Below are 21432 nucleotides of genomic sequence, written 5' to 3' on the forward strand. Positions count from 1 at the left end.
AGGCCTGGGGTGTGTCGAGGAGAGCGCCCTGGATGGTGGGCCGGGAGGGAGGTGGGTAGTGGGGTCAGGGACAAGGTGGGAGGCCTGCCCACGGCCTGGGGTTGGGGTTGGCAGCACAGAAGGGGAGGCAGAGCTGTGCTAGGGCAGGGGGAGCTCCAGGTCGACAGGGATTTGGGGGGTCACAGTGCAGATCCCCCCCCAGGGGAGAGAGCCCCATGGCCTGAGGTATGCTCGGGGTGTGGAGTCGGGCTCCAGGCACTGCTGCCCAGCAGCGCCTCCATCCAGCACGTGGTTTTGGCGCCCGCTGTATGCACCAGGCGTGTGATGCCAGCACTGGCTTTGTGGCTGAGTTGAACACATGAGGGCCCACTCTGTGGGCAAGCAGGGGACATTGGTGGTCTGTGCCAGGGCGGATCCAGGGGAGCTGTGGGGGTAGGCCGGACTGCAGCAGTGGAGGGGTGAGCCTGGGGCAGGGGCAGGGACAGCCGGTCGGGATTGGCGCCATGGGGAGAGGACGCCCAGCCCTCTGCAGGGCAGTGCATTTTGTCTAGGCACGTGGGTCCCGAGCCCCCCTGGAGGGTGGGGTGGCTCCCCGCCAGCCCGTCGTCTCTTAGGGACCAGCCTCCTCCTTCCTCGGGCTGCCCAGCGCCCTGTGTGACTAGGACCCCGGCCGGGGTGCGGTGGGGGGAGCCGCTAACCGGTGTCCGCTGGAGCAGTGTCCTCGTGTGTTTCTAAGATTTGGGTCTGAGTTACACGAACGTTCGGTCTCAGTCCCGTGCCTGTTCTCAGAAGGGAGCGACCACATCGTGGTGCTTGTCTGACCTGGTTCTTGGCCACCACACCCGTGTTGTCGGAGCATCTACGGGGCCGTGTCCAGAGCGGGGCCCCCACAAGCCACACAGGGGCCTCAGAAAGGCTGCTTCAGCCCACCTGGCACAGGAGACGGCTCACCCGGAGGAAGCCTTGGGGGGCAGAGTCGGTCGGGTGAGCTCAGCTGGGGGCTGGGGCAGGTGCACCCCGGCTGCACTCCTCCCATGCTCTGGCCCGTGCCAGGGACAGCACGGGAGCACCAGGGTCCCCAGGGGCATACACGCCACTTCCCGGCTCATCCAGCCATGGGCCTGTCCCAGACACTGAGGGGCGGTACTGGCTGGAGCATGAGCCTGAGCACACCTTTGGGCGCATCTGCCGCCACGCGCCCCCCCCCCCCCCCAAATTTCTGGGCATCTGTGGGCACAGGCACCTGTCGGGGGCAGTGCAGGCTTCTGTCCATGCTTTTGGTCTTTCCACGTAGGGGCAAGATGCCTTGTTTTCCAGAGGGCACCTTCGCTGGAGTGGCTTCCCTGCCTGTCCCCTCGACAGGCTGCTTCTCTGCCCCACGTCCGTGTCGTAGCCCGTGCTGGGGAAGGGCACAGGCTTTGTGTCCACCGGACCCTGCTGTGTCTCACCCTTGCTGGCCTCGAGGACTTCGTGGGGATGCTGTCCCGGCCTCCCATCAGCCAGGGGCGGGTGGGCAGTGGGTTAGCTGACGTGGGTCGGGGTCAGGGCGCGCCTCCCACCCAGCAGGCGTTCACCGCCCAGGTGGTGGTCTGCACTCCGCAGCTGGTCTTCAGATGCTCGTGTCTGCGTGAAGCTGTGCACCTCGGAGATGCTTAAGGATGTCTAAGTTCAGGAGGGATTATGTGCAAGCACTTCTCTTATGACCAGCCCGGTGGCCTCTTGGCGCTTGGTCACAGCTCTGGAAATGACTGAGCATGGCCAGAAGGAAGTGCTGGGCTACTGCTTATCCCTCCCCGCCTGAGGCCAAGTCTTTAAGGAACTGCTTTTACTCCCAGCTTCCTCTCTGCCTGTTGACTGATGCCCGAGTGTGGCGCGCCCAACATTAAAGACCCATCAGGGGGGCGTGCACACCCATCTCCACTCCCGGGGGGGCTGCCTCCTGGTGCCCAGGGGGTGGTACATGTTGCCACGCATGTGTGCTGGAGCTCTGTACCTGCCCTCCCTGTACCCTTCACTCTGCCCTCTTCCTCTGAACCCTGGCTTCCTACCCTGAGGCCCCCACACCCTGCAGGTGCAGCTGGTCACCAGGACCTGGGGGGAGTTGGCCTCCTCCCCTGTGGGGCTGCTTTGCTGCTGGTGCTCTGGCTGGCCATGACCTGTGACCCGACTGGAGGCTGTTTGTGCCCAACAGAGTTGTCAGTGTGGCAGCAGGAGGATGTGGGCTCTGGTGACAGTGCTGAGTTCAGGCGTCAGGGTGTCACTTGCCTTCCGTCCAGGCAGTTCCCCTCTGAGCGTTGAGTCCCTCACCAGCAGAACGAGTTCAGTAGTACGAAGCTCTCTGGCTGCCTATGAGTATAACTGCGACGCGGCTGTGCTCTGTAAATTGTCACAAGGTTGTGGTCATCAGTGGGACATGAAGAAAATGCAGTGGCTTGGGGCCCTCAGGACATCGGGAGCTGCCCCCCCCCCCCAGTCAGCTACCAGCCCCCCACCTAGACTGCCTGGGCTGTGCTGGTGGCAGTAGCTTACCCACCCACCCGTCACTTAGCCCCTGGGCCACGGGTCCCTCTGTCATCCTGCACAGTTGGCCCCTCTCACAGGAGCTCGGGCTGTGGAAGTCCTGGCAGTTGCTGAATGACACCCTTTCTTCAGTAAATAGTGACTGAGGCAGAGCACACCCGGTCCCTTTCGTCACAGGGCTTACCGTGCAGGGAAGCCGGCCACAGCTCGGGGTGCGGCAAAGGCACTACTCGGCCTCACAGAGCTGTGCAAGGATCAAATGAAATGCTAGAACTCGACATGACTCATTTTGAAAACCAAGCAGAAGGAGCGCAGTGACTCGCATCAGAACAACTGTTCTGCCGTTAACAGAATTTGTGGACCAAATGTGAAAGCAGCTCCCCGAAGCCGCTGGAACATTGGGAAACAGAAGGGAACAGTGCTGGGCGAGCTCTCGTCGTTTACAGCCTTCACCCTACAGACGGGCCTTGTTTGATGCCACACGGCAGCGAGGACGGCTGGACGTGTGCCCTGTTGCTGGAAGGACTCAGGGATAAAGTTTGGAACAGAGTTTGAGTGGGGTACCTTCTGCAGCCAGGGGAACCCAGGGGGCTCTGGGGACATCTCTGCTCGTATCTCTGGCTCATTTTTTTTTTTTTTAAGTTTATTTATCCGTTTTAGAGAGAAGACAGGCAGCTGGGAGGAGCAGAGGGGTAAAGAGTCTTGGGCAGGCTCCGCATTGAGCACATAGCCTGATGAAGGGCTTCATCCCATGACCCCGAGTTCATGACCTCAGCCAAAACCAAGAGTCAGAGACTCGACTGACTGAGCGACCAGGCGCCCCTCTGATGACTGGTTCTTGAAATGTGGATTTATGGGCCAGATTCCAAGCAGCTCAGTGAAAAGAAGGGAACAGATTTCCTCTGTCTCCTGTTGCAGGGGAAAGTTTTGAGTTTGAGTCCAGCCAAGTTGGTTGTTAAAATAAGAATATCAACACCCTTCAAAGGAATGTAGCAGAATGTAGAGTCTCTACAGTATGTCCTTCATAATGTCCAGGGTACAGCTTGGTATTCTTGGAGATAAGAAACAGGGAAGATGAAGATGTGACCCTTAGTCCAGTTTAAAGGTGGCGATGGAGACTCATCCCAAGGTAGTGACTCACCTGGGAATCATCAGGCTAGTATAAGAGTGCTCAAGGACGAGAAGGAAGACCTCCTGGTGGGAAGTAGGAGATCTCAACAAGGAAACTATTGAAGAGAAAGAAGAACCAGATGGAAATTTCTAGAACTGAAAAATATAACACCTGAAAAAATCAGGAGCTGGGGTAGGACGAGACAACATACTGAAAGCTTGTTGGGCAGAAATGATGGGAGAACAGGGAGGACCGAGTTGGAGAACAGGAACGAGTGGGGCCTCGGGGCGCGTGGGGGCAGAGGCAGCGGGTCTGTCCCACCTGTGGTTGGGGTCCCAGAGGATGCGGCGCAGCAGATTGGGAGAACTAACAAAATTTCCCAAGCGTGCTGAAAGGTGAACGTGTACAGGCTCGGGGAGCTCAGCAGAGGCCAAGCAGGAGAAAGGAAAAAGAAAACTTTCCTTAGGCTCATCATAGTCCAACTGCTGAAAACCAAACCAGACCGAGAAAATCTTAAGCACCCAGAGGAGAGGAAGACATTTCACATCTCCAGTCACATGAAATGTCACCGCCTTCTCTGCAGACGCAGGGGAACAACCGCCTCACAGCTCCCGAGGGCGATGCGGGAGGAGTTACCCCAGAATTCTTTATCCAGCAAAAATACCCTTTAAGAGTAAAAGTGAGAGGGATTTTAGAGAGCACTTGCCGTCAGCAGATTGCTGGAAGAAACGCTGAAGAGACCAAAGACAGTCCTTGAGGCAGAAGGGACGTGGTGCCACGGGAACACTCAGGTCTTCAGGAGGGAAGAAGAAGATGTTGAATAGGAGGTAAAAATAAAAGGTTTCCTTTTAATTCCCTTAAAATAAGCAGGGCTGTTTAAAACGAACAGCTCAGCGCAGAATGAGGTTTACGCAGTCTGCGGGTATGACGCATGTAGCACCTGTGGCCGGAGGAGGCTTGGGGACAAAGACACATCCGAGAGGTTCTTGCTTACGTGCTGGGCTTATCATCCGCTAGACTGAGGAGTCGGCGTGTGATGAAATCTCTAGAGCAGCTACTCAGGATAATGCTGAAAAGGCAGCGTGGACGTGAAGGTGGAAGGCAACACGGGATTCAGTTAGCTTGGCCCAGAGTAGGCAGGAACGAGAGGCGCAGAGAAAGCAAGGAATCCCCTCAGCCAGGTCAGGAATCCCGCTGCGCGCAAGGGGACACGAGAGTCCGGGAGAAGGACCAGCAGAGCCATGAGGAGCCGCTGATGTGTGGAGGGCCACACGCTTGGAATAGGCCGGGGGCGGATCGATCTGCCGCGCAGGTGGGAAGCCTGAGCCCCGGGGAAGTCACACTAGCATCCGGGTGGACCTCCCGGTAAAGACGGTAGGGGCACGGGCACAGGGATGCGTGTGTCCTGACACCGCGCTTGGGGATCCCGAACACAAAGGTGAGCAGGATCCAGGATTTTGCTGCCACAGCCCCGGGGCAGGCCCAGCAGGTCAGGGGTGCGTGGTGTGCTGAGGCAGGGGCCTCGAAATGTGGTGCCAGGCTGCGGTGCAGCAGGTGGGCAAGGCCCTTTGCATCTCACTGGAGGCCGTGAGCTTGTCGGAACTCGGGGTGTTGGAAGGGATTGCCGTCAGGGGGTAGATGGATGCAGGCCTGGTAGGGAGGGCGTCCCGGGCCGCAGGGGGTTGGTGGGCTGACCTCCACAGCCCAAGCATGGGTTAGTAGAGGGTCGGTGGTCAGGGTCTTCTCGCTGGTCCTATAGGCGCATCTCAGGGTTTGGAGCAGTCACACAAACATGAGCCCCTTGGTGGGTCTCCTACCACGCGGGGACAAATAAACCAGGGACCACCGTCAGGAATGCACGGTCTTTGGGGGAATACATACAGGTGGTTAGGACTTGTGGAAACCGAGCAGTGGTGGTACTCGGGCCTTGGGGGCCTCTGGAGGGTGCTCCCCGGAAGGTGCTCCCCGCCGGAGCTGCAGATGGCGGGACGTGTGCAGCAAGGCCAGGCCCCGGGAGGGGGGGCAGGTGTGGCCAGGTCCCCTGGTGTGCATGCGTGAGCGTGAACTCTGCCGGGAGCCACGCGTCTACAGGCTGGCCAGTGTTTGTTAGTCACGTGCCCTAGTAAAACCCCAACCAAAGTAAGAGTCCGTGTGCCCTGGAGTAAGGCCGCGTCCCATCCTCTGAGATAGTGACCGGGTCGGGTCGCACACGTGGGGTAGGTTTGCCGGCGGTCGTCTCTGAGGATCAGGGCGCGGCCACGGGCTCCCGCACAGGGCAGTGCCGGCCTGGCCTGTGCAGTCCGTGTTGCCCCTCGCCCGCCCGGCCCAGGCCTGCCGTGGCAGCCGTAGCACACCCAGGGACACGCTCGGCACGCCGCTCATTTCCTGGGACATCCCGCTCATTTCCTGGGACTTCCGTACGGTCTGCTGACTTGAATAGGAACAGCGCTCCCGCTCCCCGTCCCTAAAGCTCTGTGCTGTGGAGGCCGGAGCCGACGGCTGCGCTCAGACCGCGTCGCTGCAGGGTCCTTCCCCTGCCAGGCGCGTGTGGCCGATGCGCTGGCCGGCACCCGGTGTCCCGGGGCCTGTGGGGTGCGGAGCACTAGCCGGGGATCGCTGGCCCGCCGAAGCCCTCTCATGCGAGTTAACTTCATTGAAGTAGGACGCAGGTGCGTGATGGGCGCCTGGAGTGAGGTGACCTGTCAGCAGTGGCCCTGAAGCCCCCGCCCCCAAGGTCGACGACAGCCTATGAGCCCCTGTGGCCTTCACGTGCATGGAACCCAGTGTGCGCTCCTGTGGCTGCGTGTGTGGGTGCAGCCTGCCCCTCCCCCCAGCTGCTGCGTCTCGCTCTGGGGTGTGAGTGTGCCGTTCCACCCGCGATGGGCACGGGGTGTGTGCAATAAGGTGGCAGCATGTAGGCTGAAGGGGATCCTCGCTTCTCACTGTGCGTCTCGTGCAGAGTCCCTAACCTCTCTGAGCTTCAGATTCCCCACCTGGAAAATGGGCGCACAGCGATCCCCACCTCCCTGGGCGGGCAGGGGATCAGATCAGAGTGACTGTCTCCTGCCAGTAGACACCTTGGCTCCAGCTGATCGCCTGATGATGCTTTCCCTTCTCGTGGGGCCCTCAGTGGTGCCTCGGAAGGCCGCTGCTGGGGGCGTTTAGGACGCCCGTGGCTAGGTGGCCCCTCAGAGGCCCTCCGGGGATATGTGCTGGCCAGTGAGGCCCAGAGTGGCTCCAGTGCAGGTCCTCACTACTCCTGACTACTCCCCTGGTCACGGGCTGGTGCGGGCCTGGTGTCTGCTGCCTGTGGGGTGGCGGTAACCACCTGAGCTGTGGGGTCCCGGTCAGCACTAGTGCAGGAGAGGGCCATGTGCCACTGGCCCCACGGGGCCTGGTCTCTGCGTGTGCGTGGCCAGTCCAGGCTCTGCTTGTCACATCGGGCGCCCAGGTGTGGGTGCACCTGCAGCAGGTCCCAGGGGCTGACCCCACAGGGCCTGGTCTCTACTGTGTGTGGCCAGTCCAGGCTCTGTTTGTCACACCGGGTGCCCGGATGCACCTGCAGCAGGTCCCAGGGGCTGGCCCCACAGGGCCTGGTCTCCACGTGTGCGTGGCCAGTCCAGGCTCTGCTCGTCACACCGGGTGCCCGGGTGTGGGTGCACCTGCAGCAGGTCCCAGGGGCTGGCCCCACAGGGCCTGGTCTCCACGTGTGCGTGGCCGGTCCAGGCTCTGCTCGTCACACTGGGTGCTTGGGTGTGGGTGCACCTGCAGCAGGTCCCAGGGGCTGGCCCCAGGCTGCCTGATGCTTCTCACGGGGCTGTGGTTGGTTCCCAATCTCTCTGCTTCCGAGGGAGGCACCGGGACCCCGCGGCGGCTCCTGCACCCAGATGTGTGTGCCCACGTGTGTGCACGCCTGCGCCGGCGGCGCCCGTCCCTGGGGCGCGGGGTCCGCGTGTGCCCGACAGCCCGCCCGTGTCTGCCGCAGGCCTCCCGGAGCAGTACTACAGCCTCACCTGGTTCCTGAGCCCCGTCCTCGGCCTCCTCTTCACGCCCATCATCGGCTCGGCCAGTGACCGCTGCACCCTGAGCTGGGGCCGCCGGCGGCCCTTCATCCTCGCCCTGTGCGTCGGCGTGCTCTTCGGCGTGGCGCTCTTCCTGAACGGCTCCGCCATCGGTGAGTGTCCCCGCGCCCCGAGAGCCCCGCGGGGGGCAGCCTGGCGGCGGCGGCTGCCCTGGGGCTTCCGGGCCCCACGTGGGAACGCCGTGGGGACCTGTTCGCAGGGAAGCCCTTCCTGTTGTGACCCGCTTGTTTTCCCTGCGTATCTGACAGCACGTCCTGTTTCCAGCCTTGCTGCAGAAATTCCCTCCGTTTTTCTCCGTTTCTCAGACTTGGTATTGAAAGCGTCCAGACCCAGTTCCATACTTTTTTTTTGTTTCACGTACTCGTGGTTTGTTCTGCCTTTGTTGTTGTTGTTGTTTGGTGTTTAATTAAAGCAGCTCTTTGTGGGAAAATAGTTTTTGCCCTGAGGGAGCCCATCAGAACTGCTAAAAACAAAACCTTATTTTCTGGCAATGACTGTTTAAGGCGGAGGCTTCATCTGTGGTCCGACGTAAGCGGGCATGCCCCCCCGTCTGCGACAAGTGAGGTGGAAGCCAGTGATGTGGGAGCACTCACGAGGCGCCCCAGAAACCCTCCGTTTCCCCGAGGCCCCTGCTCCCTGCGGGCCCGGAGTCCAGGCCCCTGTGGGCCGGGGGCTGCAGGCTCTCGCAGGCGGTCACCTCCAACCTAGGGGGCCAGCGTCCCCTCCCAACATCAAGGACCCAGAGGGAAAGCTGTGGCCTCGAAGGCTGCGTCTGCGCAGGTGGTCCTGCTGGAACGTGGCCTCAAGGGGCAGGGACGGGTGGGCTACGGCTCCGCCCCGACGCCCTCTCTTGGGGAGCTCACGCTTCTCCTGGGCTTCTCCCCCACACCTCCTGTGCTGCCGCGAATCTGCTCGGGGCCCCCGTTCTGTACCCGCTGCCACCTGCACATGCGTGGGGACAGGATGCCAGCAGAGCTCAAGCACCAGGCTGTAGCTCCACCATCGGGGTACCGGGTTGCTCTCTGGGTTCAGGGCATACTCCCCAGGACAGGTGAGACGTGGCTGTGCTTGGAGCTGCTTTGGGTGCTTCCAGCCCACTGAGGGAGGAATGGTGCTTGAGCGGGGCCGTTCACGTCGCTCCTCAGGGCCACGCGTTTCTGGCACCCAGGCCCTTCCTAGAAGGTGCTTGACCGGCCCTGGGGGTGGCGGTGGGAGTCGTGAGTACTTCCCATGGTGTCTCGCCTGTGGTCTGACCCCGGCACTCAGGACAGCTCGCCCATGGTTCTGGCCAGTGCCTTGCGTGCCGTCTGCCTTAGGAAATGTTCTCAGTGTTGGCCTTAAAACGTTAACTCTTCTTAAAGCAAATTAGAAAATAAACCCGGGGTCACCATGTAGTGTCGGTTAGACGGATTCAGTCTTTTTTTGGAGGGTGTGACACCACAGCAGATGAATAGGGACGTGTGTGTGGATGACTGGGGAGACCCACCGAGGGGGCGCCCCTGCAGGCGCTGGGCCAGGCGGGTGCACACGCTCCCCCCCAGGCCCTGGCTGGCAGCTGATCCTGAACCCTGGCAGTGCGTGCACCTCAGGGCGTCACCCATCACCTCTTCTCACTGGTGCTCAGTTAGTGCTCCCGACACGGCCCTGCTTCCCTGTGAGGGTTGGGGAGGAAGGACCGTTTTCCCTCTTTAGCTACAAAAGGTAAAGATAAGCGAGCTCCTTGAGGTTCACCCAATAGCTCACGTGACTGGGGAGAAAGGAAAACCCTACAATCAACAGAAATAGAAAAAACCAAGGCCCATCTTCTGTCCTAGAGTCTGTCCCAGGGGACGCGCCCCTTTCTGACCTTGGCCAGAGCATCCCCACCTCCCCTTTGGTGGCCGTCCTCTCCTAGGAGCTGAGGCCTGACTGCCCCCGTGTGTTTGTTCAGGCCTGTCCCTCGGTGATGTCCCCAACCGGCAGCCCATCGGCATCGTCCTCACAGTGCTGGGGGTGGTCGTCCTGGATTTCAGCGCCGATGCGACCGAGGGCCCCATCCGTGCCTACCTGTTGGATGTGGTGGACAGCGAGGAGCAGGACATGGCCCTTAACATCCACGCCTTCTCTGCTGGTGAGGGCACGCCCCCCGCCCCCACCCCACCCCACCCCACCCCCAGCCCTTACCCAGTTCATCCCGGGAGGACCAGCGCGGGGAATGCTGTTCCCGTGGCCCCCTCCTCCCCACCTCAGGGGCTGGTGGGCGAGGCGGTGAGCAGGCCGCTGCTAACCTGTCCCTGCACTCGGGCTCTGTTGACATCCGTTGGGAACAGCAGCTTCCTGAGCTTAGGGCTGCGCGGTCAGGACTGCCCGGAGTCGAGGGCAGCCATCCATTTCCTGTCCTGGCAGAGAGCTGCTCCCGATTCCTTAGGCAGGAGTCTGTTAATCTCCAAACCTAGGGTCAGCTGTAGTTTCTCGTCTTGTTTTTCCTACCGTTTTCTCATTTTCCATCCCCAAAACTCATCCTGACTCAGGACGTAGCTATGAGTGGTGGCCCTGGTCCAGAATTAAGGGTAGAGGCCCTTCTAGACCTTTCCTAGCTTCTCCTCCTCAGGGAGGGAGTGTCGAGGCGCCCTGCACCACTCACGGGCTCCCTCTGTCTCTCTCACCCAATCAGGCCTCGGCGGGGCCATCGGCTACGTGCTGGGGGGCCTGGACTGGACCCAGACCTTCTTGGGCGCCTGGTTCCGGACACAGAACCAGGTGCTCTTCTTCTTCGCGGCCATCATCTTCGTGGTGTCGGTGACCCTGCACCTGTTCAGCATCGAGGAGGAGCAGTACAGCCCCCAGCAGGAGCGGGGCGGGGAGGCGGCCGACGCCCTGGCCCCCGCCGCCCGCGTGCACGTCCTGGACGGTGGTGTGGCCCTGTTCCCCGAGGAGGTGCAGTCAGAGCACGAGCTCACCCTGGACTACCTGAGTGTGGACATGGTGCGGAGCAAGAGCGACTCTGTGCTGCACGTGCCGGACGCCGCCCTGGACCTGGAGCCCGAGCTGCCCTTCCTGCCCGACATCGAGCCCTCCATCTTCCACGACGGCTCGTACCCCGGCACCCCCCGCAGCACCAGCCAGGAGCTCGCCAGAGCCAGGCCGGCCCGCCTGGCCTCACTGCTCAGGGAAACTGCGAAGGAGGATGAGACGCTGCTCGATAATCACTTGAACGAAGCCAAAGTCCCCAACGGGAGCGGCTCTCCCCCGAAAGACGGCCTGGTCGGCTACACCAGGGTGGACACGAAGCCCTCGGCCGCGTCCGGCTCCATGAGGCGGCGAAGGCACATGTTCCGCCGCCAGGCCTCCAGCACCTTCTCCTACTACGGCAAGATCGGGTCCCACCGCTACCGCTACCGGCGGGCCAACGCCGTGGTCCTCATCAAGCCGTCGCGCAGCATGAGCGACCTGTATGACCTGCAGAAGCGGCAGCGGCAGCGCTGCCGGCACCGGAACCAGAGCGGGGCCACCACGTCCAGCGGGGACACGGAGAGCGAGGAGGGGGAGGGCGAGACCACCGTGCGGCTGCTGTGGCTGTCCATGCTGAAGATGCCCAAGGAGCTGATGCGGCTGTGCCTCTGCCACCTGCTCACCTGGTTCTCCGTCATCGCCGAGGCCGTGTTCTACACCGACTTCATGGGCCAGGTCATCTTTGAAGGGGACCCCAAGGTGAGAGCCCGGGCCCTCGCTTTTGGCAGCTGGAGGGGTGGTGGCTGGGGGGTGTGTGGCAGCAGGAGGGATGGTGGCCGGGGGCTCAGCGGCGGATGGGCTGCTCCCGAGACAGCATCCGCAGCCTGGTGCCTGTGTGGTGCAGGGAGAAGGCAGACTGGGGGCAGCTGGCCACGTGCACCCCGGATTCTGTGGTTAGGGGTATGCGGTGATGAGCTGGAGAGGCTTGAAGGGAGGCGGTGCCCCGCTGCTCTGCACCCACCTGCCCCTTGCTGCTTGGGGGCGGGGGGTGGAACCTGTGTTCCCTGCAGCCCGGCTTGCCTGGGACCTGCTTCTGTTCCTGTGGCATCAGCTGCCTCACACCTGTGGCCTGAGCACAGGCTCGGCCTCCCTCCCCTCCAGGCAGGCCTCCCTCCGACTCCGACTCCGGCGCAGGGCAGGGGTGAGGCTGCGGGGGCTTAAAACCGCCCGGAGACCAGCCGTCCTGTGGCTGAGGCTCCTGTCCCGAGTAGCGCTCAGCACTGTAAACAGCCTGCCCTCGGTTGAGATGGGAAGGAACTTCCTTCGCCCAAAGGGTGTGGCACATGGTCCCTGCCCGCCCCGAACCTCAGTCTCTCCTTTCTGGGACAGGCTCCCTCCAACTCGACCGCCTGGCAGGCCTACAACGCCGGCGTGAAGATGGGCTGCTGGGGCCTGGTCATTTACGCGGCCACTGGCGCAATTTGTTCAGGTAAGTGGTCCTTGGGGCCGGCGGCGGCGTTCCCTGGGAGATGCTTTGGGTTGGGAAGTGGGGCCGAGGTCAAGGTCATCCTGCTCTGAAGGTGGGCCTGACTCTGAACGTGGCTGTGGCTCAGGGGCAGAGGCGTGGAGACTGGTGTGTCTAGAATTGTGCCTCCCGAGAGCCCCCACACAGGCTGGTGCTGTGAGCTGGTTCCTGCCCGGTGGCTCCTCCGAGGGAGGCTGGCTAGGGTCGGGCCCAGTGGGATGGCGGGACTGCCCAAGCTGTGCCCGCGAGCCCGCAGAGGGCTCCGTGCATCTTAGCCAGGAGCACAGGGAGGGGGAGTGCCAATCCCACAGCGGGCGTGAGGTCATGAGGTGTGTTCAGGTTCTGCACTGTCAGGGGGCGGGGGCTGGAGGTGCAGTTTTATCATCAAGGATGGGGGTCCGGGTGCCAAGCCCTAGTCTTGGGAGCAGCCTTCCAGAAATGGGGCTCAGCCAGGGCCCGGGGTCTCCTAAACAAGTCTGGTCTGGGTCCTGCCCCGTCTCTACACGAACCATAGAAGGGGAAGGTCAGTGTGGTGTCAGCTTGGCCTGGACTTGAGGGTGGCCGAGGTCAAGGCCACCGGACAGCGGGAAGCCAGCCTTACTGGCTGTGTTTGGCAGAGATGCTTCTGGGGGGAGGTGATATTAAGCTGCTGGGTAGAAAGGAGGAGTGGGAGTCTGTCCCTCTAGACCAGGCATTTACTCCTGAGGAAACCAGCCACCCCTCGAGATCCCAAGTTTCGACCAGGTGTGGGCCTGGCCTGGTGGGAAGGGTCTGGGCTGGGGTGGGCTGCAGGGTGGGGAGGGTCCAGGAGCTGCACGATGGGACCAGGCTCCCGACGCTGGGACCCGGAGGGCTGACTTTTCCCTAAAAGTGCTGGAGCCCCTGGGAGTTGAGTGAGGGAGGCATGGTGAGCTGCAGGTGTGTGGGGGTCGGGGCAGCAGTGCGGCGGCAGGTGGTCAGGTGGTCGCGGGGAAGGGCCTCCGTGCCGCAGAGGCGACAAGGGGCAGGAGAGGTGGGCATGCGGCTCAGGGCCTGGTCAGTCACTGTCCTGTGGCCTCGTTCTCTCCGCAGCCCTGTTACAGAAGTACTTGGACAACTACGACCTGAGCATCAGGGTCATCTATGTGCTGGGGACGCTGGGCTTCTCCATTGGCACGGCTGTGATGGCCATGTTTGCCAACGTCTACGTCGCCATGATCATGATCAGCACCATGGGCATAGTCTCCATGAGCATCTCCTACTGCCCCTACGCCCTGCTCGGGCAGTACCACGACATCAAGGAGGTGCGTCCATGGCTGCGGGGGGCAGGGGGCATGCGAGGGGGGACATCAGGGGGGCAGTGGAGGAGGGGCTGGGGTACGAGGTCACCAGCCTGAAATGCATGTCAGGTCAGATCATCAGGCTCCAAAGCCCATACTCATTCTCTGCACATCTCTAGGCAGAGCTCCACGCCTTCCATGGGGGACACCTGGGGTGCAGACCACCCCCCTAGGTCTTTGGTTCTGAAGGGACCAACAGAGCCGCCTGCCCAGGTCAGTCCAAGGCACGGGTTTCCTGCCTCCAAAGGCCCTGCTCCTTCCGTGGCCTGGCAGCTGGCACCCCTGCCCTCTGGCACCTGCCTGGACGCTTCAGTTGCATCTTAGGGATTTTGTTTGGGTGCCCGGGGGGGCTGGCTGCCCCTTAATATCCCCTCACAGGCCCCCAATGAGGGGAGCGCGACCAGCACTGTCCTGTCCAATAGAGCATGGGCCGTCTAGGTCAGGCTACGCTTTCAAGTAGCTCCCTTTAAATAGGGGTGTAGACCCATAAAATCCCTTTAATGGCATATTCTGCTTATCGCAGCACATTCAAAATACGATTATTTCAAGACACGCTCAGTACAAACTATTGATTGATGTGTCCAAGCCTTGAAATGCTGTGGGTATTTCGCACCCGCGGTACCTCTCGACTCAGACCGGCCACCTTGCCAAGTGCTCAGCAGCCACAGTGCAGGTGTAGACCGTGGTTCTCAAGCTTCCAACACAGACCCTAGAAGTAAAGGAACACGAGAAAGCTCGTATTTCTTTCTTCCTAAACCTAAACTATGTTTAATCTTCTCTTGTGCAATTACAGAAGCAAAGTAAATCCTGTGTGATTAGGTGCCTACCAAACACCAAACTAATAAAAACCAAAAAAAAAGCGTTATTTCTCAAGCTTTTCAGTTAAAGTATAACACGACTACAGGAAAGTACCCAAACTATAAAGGAACAGCTTAGCGGATTTTTCGCAAACGAACGAGAAATTAATGCAGGCCAAGAAACCATAGAAGAGTGGTGCTGGTCCTAAGCTCTAGCTCCGTGTAGTCATCTTGCAATGTTTGAACCTTATGTGATTGGAATGTGTCTGCTTTGACTTCACGCCTGTGCTTCCCTCCTGTGCTTGCAGAGGGCGGTTCTTCATTCCCTTTCGTATTTCACCGTATGGCCACAGTTTATTGCTCCATTCTGCTGGCGGTGGCATTGGGTGGCGCCTTGTCCTGTGCGCGCTTGCAGTCCACCTGGGATACATTGTGCGTGTGTGTGGTTTGAGGTAGAAGAGCGTGACTTTATCGTTTTCCCACGGACGGGTAGCTGCTGACCCAGTGCCACTCACTGTTAAGGGCCACGAGGTCCCCGGCTGCACTGCGGTGCGGGCCCTGTCGGAGCTGGGTGCCCGCGTGTGGGGGTGGTGTTTCCGGTCCCTCGGTCCTCTCTTCCACTGGCCGGCCGGTCTGTCCTCAGACAAGCGTTCCACTGTTTTGTAATAAGACTCAAAACCTGATGCTGTACGTCCTTCAGCTTTGTTCTTCTGTAAGATTGTCTTGGGTATTCTTGACCTTTTACTTTTCCATCTAAATGTTAGATCAGTTTCTGGGCTTTTTAATTGAAAATGCACTGATTATATAGATCAATTTATGGAGAGTTAAAAACTTTGTAGTCCTGAGCCTCTCTACCCATAAACGTGGCGTACTCTTCTGTTAATTCTTAGAGCATATCTGTAGATCCTTTTGGACGTCATACACAATCCCATCATCCGTGTATAATGAGATTTATTTTTTTCTTTTCCAATCCTTAATACATTTTATTTATTTTCCTTGCCTTATTGCAATGGCCAGAGTCTCCAATACAATGTTGAATAGAAGTGGGACGGGGTCGGGGAGACAGGCTGAGTGGTCGCCAAGCAGCTGAGTGGAAGGCAAGTTTTGTTTCCAGACTTCTGAGCTAATATTCAAACCACGGGAATGTTGACCAGTGGTTTAACTTGCCCTCACAGCCCTCACTCTTGTGCTCTCTTCTCTTGCAGTACGTGCACCACAGCCCCGGGAGCTCCAAGCGTGGCTTTGGCATAGACTGCGCCATCCTCTCCTGCCAGGTGTACATCTCCCAGATCCTGGTGGCGTCTGCCCTTGGGGGCGTGGTGGACGCCGTTGGGACCGTGCGCGTCATCCCCATGGTGGCCTCCGTGGGCTCCTTCTTGGGCTTCCTGACAGCCACATTCCTGGTGATCTACCCAGAGGTGTCGGAAGAGGCCAAGGAAGAGCAGAGAGGCCTGTCTTCCCAGCCGACGGGTGACGGGGATGGCGGCGAGAAGCCCACCGTCCTGACGCTGTCCCGGAAGGAAGGCCTGCAGGGGCTGGTGGAGACAGAGTCGATGGTCTGAGCCTCATCCCGGTGCACACACATTCCAGGGGGGGGTGGCCGGGGGGGCACGGGTGGCGGGCGGGTTGGTCACTATTGGCTTTGGTGGCAGCACAAACCAGAGTTCTTCACAACACGGTGGGGATGCAGTAGCTGTAGGGTAGGGCTGAGCCACTAGGCAAAAACACCACACTAATTACTTTTTCCACGATTAAAAAAAATCATTTGAAATATTTTTTTTAATTGAAAAAGATCTTCTAATTTCAACTTGTATTCTGCAGGTGTATTATTCTGCATGTTTTAAAATTATAAGCCAGATTTACAATCGAGACAAGCAATTTAGAGAAAAGTAAGATGTTCATTTCCCAAGGTCATAACCAAACACGAAAGTACGTGCTGTCGTCCGCTGCGTGTGCCCCGCGTGCGTCCCGCGGACAGCAGCGTGTAGCCCGTGACTGAGCCCTTCTGTCACCTCTCCGGACGCCCGCACAGTCGGGTCGTGCTGTCAGGTGTCCTCACGTTCTGTTGGTGCTGCAGTTATTGGAGAGTATTTTTCTTTACCATTATTTTAGAAAAAATTTTTTCTCTCAAAACTGGTTTTCTTTGAAGAAAACAGCATCACGTCTTTTCCTCAGATTCTGACAGATGGCGCGTGGGGCAGGCCTGCCTCTGGGCAGCGGTGGGGGGCAGCGGGGGGCGTGGTGACAGGGACCCCCCGGGCAGGAGAGGGCGATCTGAGCGCGCCCCGCGGGGGCAGCGCCCCGCCAGCAGGTGGGCCCCAGCAGGTGCGCACACGTCCCCCCCCCGTCCCCCCCCCCCGCCCCAACCCCGTCGTTTTCGCCCAGAGCTCCCCGGAGAGGTTGTCGACTCCTTCGTTGCACTTTGACTCGTGTTTAAACCATTCGTTGGGGAAATCATGAGGGCAGAGCCCAGGCGCGGCCTTGCCCCCTGGGTTCTGCCGCCAGGCCTACCTCGGGTGTGTGGGACTCGCCCCGGCGCGTGGGGACTCCACGCACCGGGACTCCTCTGACCTCTTCTGACCTCGTCGCCTGCTCACCCCGCTCGACGCCGGAGTCCGAGCAGTGGCAAAGTGAAGCAAGTGTCTGGGACCCAAGGAAGGTCCGCTCCCCGGAGGACTCTGCAGCGTTTCTGCTTTCAGCGTCTAAGCGAAACTCGGACTTTGGGGAAGCGCAGTCACGAGATGCTGCAGCTGCGTGGGAAAGCTCTTCAGAACCACAGTCTCTATAACTGAGCAGTTTCTGCTTTTCTTTTGGAATGGTCAGTCCAAGCTTCCTGATGTCACCTGGACACAGACGATGGTATAACTTCGCTGCCTCAAGTTGTTTCTTTTTTTAAAAAAAAATAAAGAACTTTAAGATGCATGAACAATCATGCTGCAATATGATCATTCTAAAGCAAATATATACACATATATGTAATATATATATGTATATATATTTCAAGATGAGACTAAGCAGTTTTTAAATAAATTACTTGAATTTTCTGTGTATTCAAAGGACTGGCTGTCTAGCGTACTTGGCCGGCCTCTGGTCGCGCCGTGTCCCCCAGCCGCTGGTGGCACCGGGCAGGTCGTGTTCGTGTCCGAGGAGAAGCAGTGCCTGCCCGCAGCGGCCCCCCTTGCACTCAGGAGCCCGGGACCTCCGAGAACCGGCGCCAGGACGCGAGCGTTTTCTGTGTGTTGACCTGTGAGGCGGCCTAGGGAATGTCAAGCTCAGACAGGGACAGTCCTCCTGCTGCTGGAAGCGCTGCTGGCCTCGGTGCAAAGCCCCAGCCTCCTGTGCGAGCCGGGCCGGGCCCCCTTGGCAGGCCCGGGATCCGGTGTGGCCCGTCCCCCTGATGGCTTTGTGACCCTGGGTCCTCCCACTTTGGTTCCCGGGACCCTAGTTGGGTTGGGTCCTCCAGGTCACAGCCTGCCCTGCTGGGGTCACCAGGAAAGGGGGTGGCAGGAGAGTAGAGGATTTGGGGCGGGGGTGGATCGGTCCTGAATTGAGATACGATGTGAACCGAACACAGGCCTCCAGCAGGAGGGCCGCAGCTCCCCGGGCAGCCGCCTTCTGTGCCCGGTGCCCCCAGACCTGGAGCCTGACGGCTGTGTGTGCGGGACGCATGGGGCCCAGGCTGGCGCAAGGGGCTTCCAGCGGGACGACCACCAGAGAAGCGTGTCAGCCCTTGGAGCCCCAGCCTCACGCTTCCCCGTGATCTGAAACGACAAGGCCCCCGGAGGACACTGTGAGGCCCCTCTTAGGGTCACGACGCCCCGCACCGTGAAAGCGGCCCCAGGCGGGGCTGCAGACGCCGGTGGCTGTGCAGGTGTGTGCAGGGCGTGCAGCCCGGTGGATGCTGACGACCGCTCTTTCTTACTCTGTGGGCCTGGTCAGTGTGCAGACCTGCGAGGAGAGGGAGGTGCCTTGTGGTTGGGGTCAGAGTCGGTCCGCAGCTGCCGCCTTGGGCTCTTGGTCCGGGTGCGAGCACGGAGGTGTGCCTCTGCCCGCCCTTGCGGCAAGGGCGAGGGGATTTCAGGATTGTTCAGGGTCACACTGACTCGAGACCCTCGAGTGTCTTCACCTGTGTCTTAAGAGGTGCGAGGAGGAGCTGGCTGTTTGCACAACGTGTTTGTGGTCTGTGGCTCAAGTGGGGTTCCCAATGCTGTAGCTCAGTGGGGACGCAGCAGACGGTCCCAGGGCCGTCCGTGTGCAGCCTGGTGACCGACAGGCCCCTGGGTGGCCTTGGGCTTCGTGGGCACAGCTCATTGGACTGGGAGCACTGCTGGTGGGCATGCTGTTGGGTGCATGGCTGTGTAGCATTAAATGGGCTTGTCACCAAAATAGGCAAACGTTGGTCTGATTTGCCCTTTTGTTCCCCATATGTCAGCAAAGTAAAGAATCTGGCAAAGAAATGACCCAAACACATGCAGTTGTCTGGGTTGTGCTGGAGCCTGCTTGTGGGGAGGAGGTGGGGTGCTGTCCGCGTCAGGCCAGGCCCCCACTCTGCGCCCCTTTGCCCCTGATGTGTTGGCCGAGGGCCGTCGTGACCGTGCGGTGGCAGTGGGGGCAGGAGGCTCAGCAGCAGCTTCACACCTGCTGAGCGAGGCGGCCGCTGCGCACTGCCCAACACCCAGCCTTGGGTTCCTGGAGCCCTCGGGAGGACCAGGCCAGGCGCAGGCAGGGAGGCAGGGTGACCAGGGCGCCCCTCAGGTGCTCACGTGAGTGTCTGAGGTACCAAAGTGTGGGGAAGCAGGTCCCTGACACAACCCCCCCCCCCCCATCCCCAAAGTGGAGCCTGTGTGCCGGCCCGCAGGCAGCAGGATGTGGAGAGAAGCTGAGCGCGGGCTACGGGGCAGGGCAAGCTGCTAAAACAGCCGGTTCACACCGGACCCAAACCCACGTTGGAAAAGACCCACCAAACGTTCCTTTCCCCCACCCGCCCTCCTCTGAGCTCTGCCCCCCTCCGGGGGAGGGGGGGAAGCAGGGCCCCGTAGCTGCTGGAACCCCCCCTGCCCTCCTCGTGCATCCACAAGCAGCTGCTCTACAGGCCCAGCATCCGCCTGCCTGCCTCGGGGCCTGGGGCTGCCCTGGAGGCCCCTCCGTGGGGCGCTTGGCCTGGTGGGTCCCATCGGCACAGCGCTGGACACTCGTCACGTTTGGGGGCCCAGCCGGAAAGCCGCCCGTTACCTCCTCACCAAAGCCAGCTGCCACCGTCCTGGCCTGAGCCCCGAGCCTGGCCGCTGAGCCTGGCCGCTCTGCCGTGACCTCGGGGTGGCCCGGTGCCCCCTCCCCCGGGCTGCCAGGGCCACCCCCCCTCGTGCTGTGGACTGAGACGCGCTCTCGGGGGCAGAAGGACCCATTTGTTGGAAATGCCTCTTGTTACCAGACTCCCCAGGCATCTCGGAACAACACTATTTAGTTCCATTGTGAACTGGCCACAGGACAACTTTTTTTATCAACTTATTAAGTTGGGGCAGTATAATAGCTCTTGCTGATTTTAGCAACGATATAAGTGTGTGTTAAACACATAATGTTTTATGAGGAGAAGGGACTATAAAGAAGAGTAATATCGCACATTAACTTTTTTTATTAGGTGGTGAAAAGTGGCCTGGTGTCTGTGTCCGCAGAGCCCGTGGTTCTGTGGTTTCCCAGGTGACCTTGCCTGCATGTCTGCTGCATTTCTGTCCCTTCCTCCGAGGCCAACCTGGCCTCCCCCCAGGGCCTCCCTGGGTCTGTTTTGCTGTAAGTCTGTGGTTAAATCTTAATAAACCTTTCCCTACCAGGTGACCACGTGGGTGTGTCTGAGTCACTTCCCCCAGGCCCCTCCCTGTGCCTTCCTGTGCTGGGCTGGGGCGGCCTGGGTGGGTGCGGTGGGGGAGGGCGGCTGCTCCTGTGGTCTCCCCAGACCCCCCTCCTGACCCTGCAGCCTGTAGTCTCCCCTTCCCTGCCGGGTCGGAACCAGCACAGGCCACCTTCAGCGAGGCCCCTCCCGACGCCCCCAGCCCAGGGTGCCGAGGTCACGCTCTGCCCACCTCCCGGTGCCCAGGTGGGAGCTCAGCCAGGCTGAGCCGGTGGGGGTGTGGGAGGTGACACCCAGCCAGTAGCCTGTCCCCCTGGCTCAGGGTGGCCACAGAGGGGGAGCTGCTCAGAGGCGGGGCCGCACCTTTGGCCATGCACGTAAAGCAGCTGCAGCCTGAGGCCCGGGGTGCAGGGGTGCAGGGGTGCGAGGGCTTCGGGCTGGAGGGGCCCTGGAGGCGGAAGCTGCTACCACCCGGGGACTGGAGGAAGCCCGGAGGAGGTCGAGGGGGTTGGTGGGGGCCACGGGCTGGTGACCTCGGAATGGGGAGGGCTGGGCTGGTGACCTCGGAATGGGGAGGGCTGCTCGTTTTGGAGTTTGGAGGCTCCACTGGCTCCACTGGCCCTGGGGCACCGGGTGTGGGGGTGGTCAGGGGAGGGACGGGGTGGAGGGAGGAGCCCATGGCAGCAGGGGGGGTGGGGTGGGGGGGAGCCGTGTGGGCACCGTCTGCGGCCTCAGAGCCACAGCGCCCCCTGCCGCCCGCCTGCCCTCCGCCAGCCTCACCTGGGCTCAGCTTACCTGGGGCAGGTGCCACCGGCCAGGTGGGGGTGGGGCAGCAAACTAGGGGCCCCAGCTTGCTAGACCCTCCCCCCCCCCCCCCGGGCTGACACAGAAACCACGTTGTTTTTTTTTTTTTTTTTTTTTTTTACAAAAACGGAACTGCACATGGATGGGCTTGCAATCTGCACGTTTAGCAAAAAAAAAATTTTTTTTGGAGATTTTATTTATTTGAGAGACAGAGAACATGAGCAGAGGGAGAAGTGGACTCCCCCCGCGGAGCAGGGAGCCCAATGCGGGGCTCGATGCCAGGACCCTGGGACCATGACCTGACCCGAAGGCAGCTGCTTCACCGACTGAGCCACCCCGACGCCCCAAAATATGTGATCACCGTATTCGCAGGTAGAGGTCTCCTACGTCCTTTCAACAAGATGGACAGAGGCTTTTTGTTGGGGTTTTTCTGTTTCTGTTAGCGAAGTTTGTATCTGTCTACTGAGTAGATCTCCTCTATCTTTCTAAAAATGCAGC

The 21432-nt window shown here is 60.5% G+C and overlaps 1 protein-coding gene across 6 annotated transcripts in view; it reads left to right on the forward strand.

Moving 5' to 3' along the window:
* SLC45A4 (solute carrier family 45 member 4) overlaps positions 1 to 20117 on the forward strand; it is an 80675-nt gene extending 60558 nt beyond the window's left edge. For 5 of the 6 annotated variants that reach the window (XM_072733812.1, XM_072733811.1, XM_072733815.1 and 2 more), the window contains 6 exons: positions 7617 to 7805; positions 9644 to 9823; positions 10367 to 11403; positions 12034 to 12133; positions 13241 to 13452; positions 15491 to 20117. In XM_072733812.1, coding sequence (XP_072589913.1) covers positions 7617 to 7805; positions 9644 to 9823; positions 10367 to 11403; positions 12034 to 12133; positions 13241 to 13452; positions 15491 to 15847 — 2075 coding nt within the window. In that variant the 3' untranslated portion in view covers positions 15848 to 20117. Of the gene's footprint in view, positions 1 to 7616; positions 7806 to 9643; positions 9824 to 10366; positions 11404 to 12033; positions 12134 to 13240; positions 13453 to 15302; positions 15383 to 15490 lie in introns of all 6 variants that reach the window. The other variant, XR_011996486.1, reaches the window with a different exon arrangement.
* The last annotated feature ends 1315 nt before the right edge of the window (positions 20118 to 21432 follow it).

Source organism: Vulpes vulpes, chromosome 13 (assembly GCF_048418805.1).
Source record: "Vulpes vulpes isolate BD-2025 chromosome 13, VulVul3, whole genome shotgun sequence".
Taxonomy (NCBI): Eukaryota; Metazoa; Chordata; class Mammalia; order Carnivora; family Canidae; genus Vulpes; species Vulpes vulpes.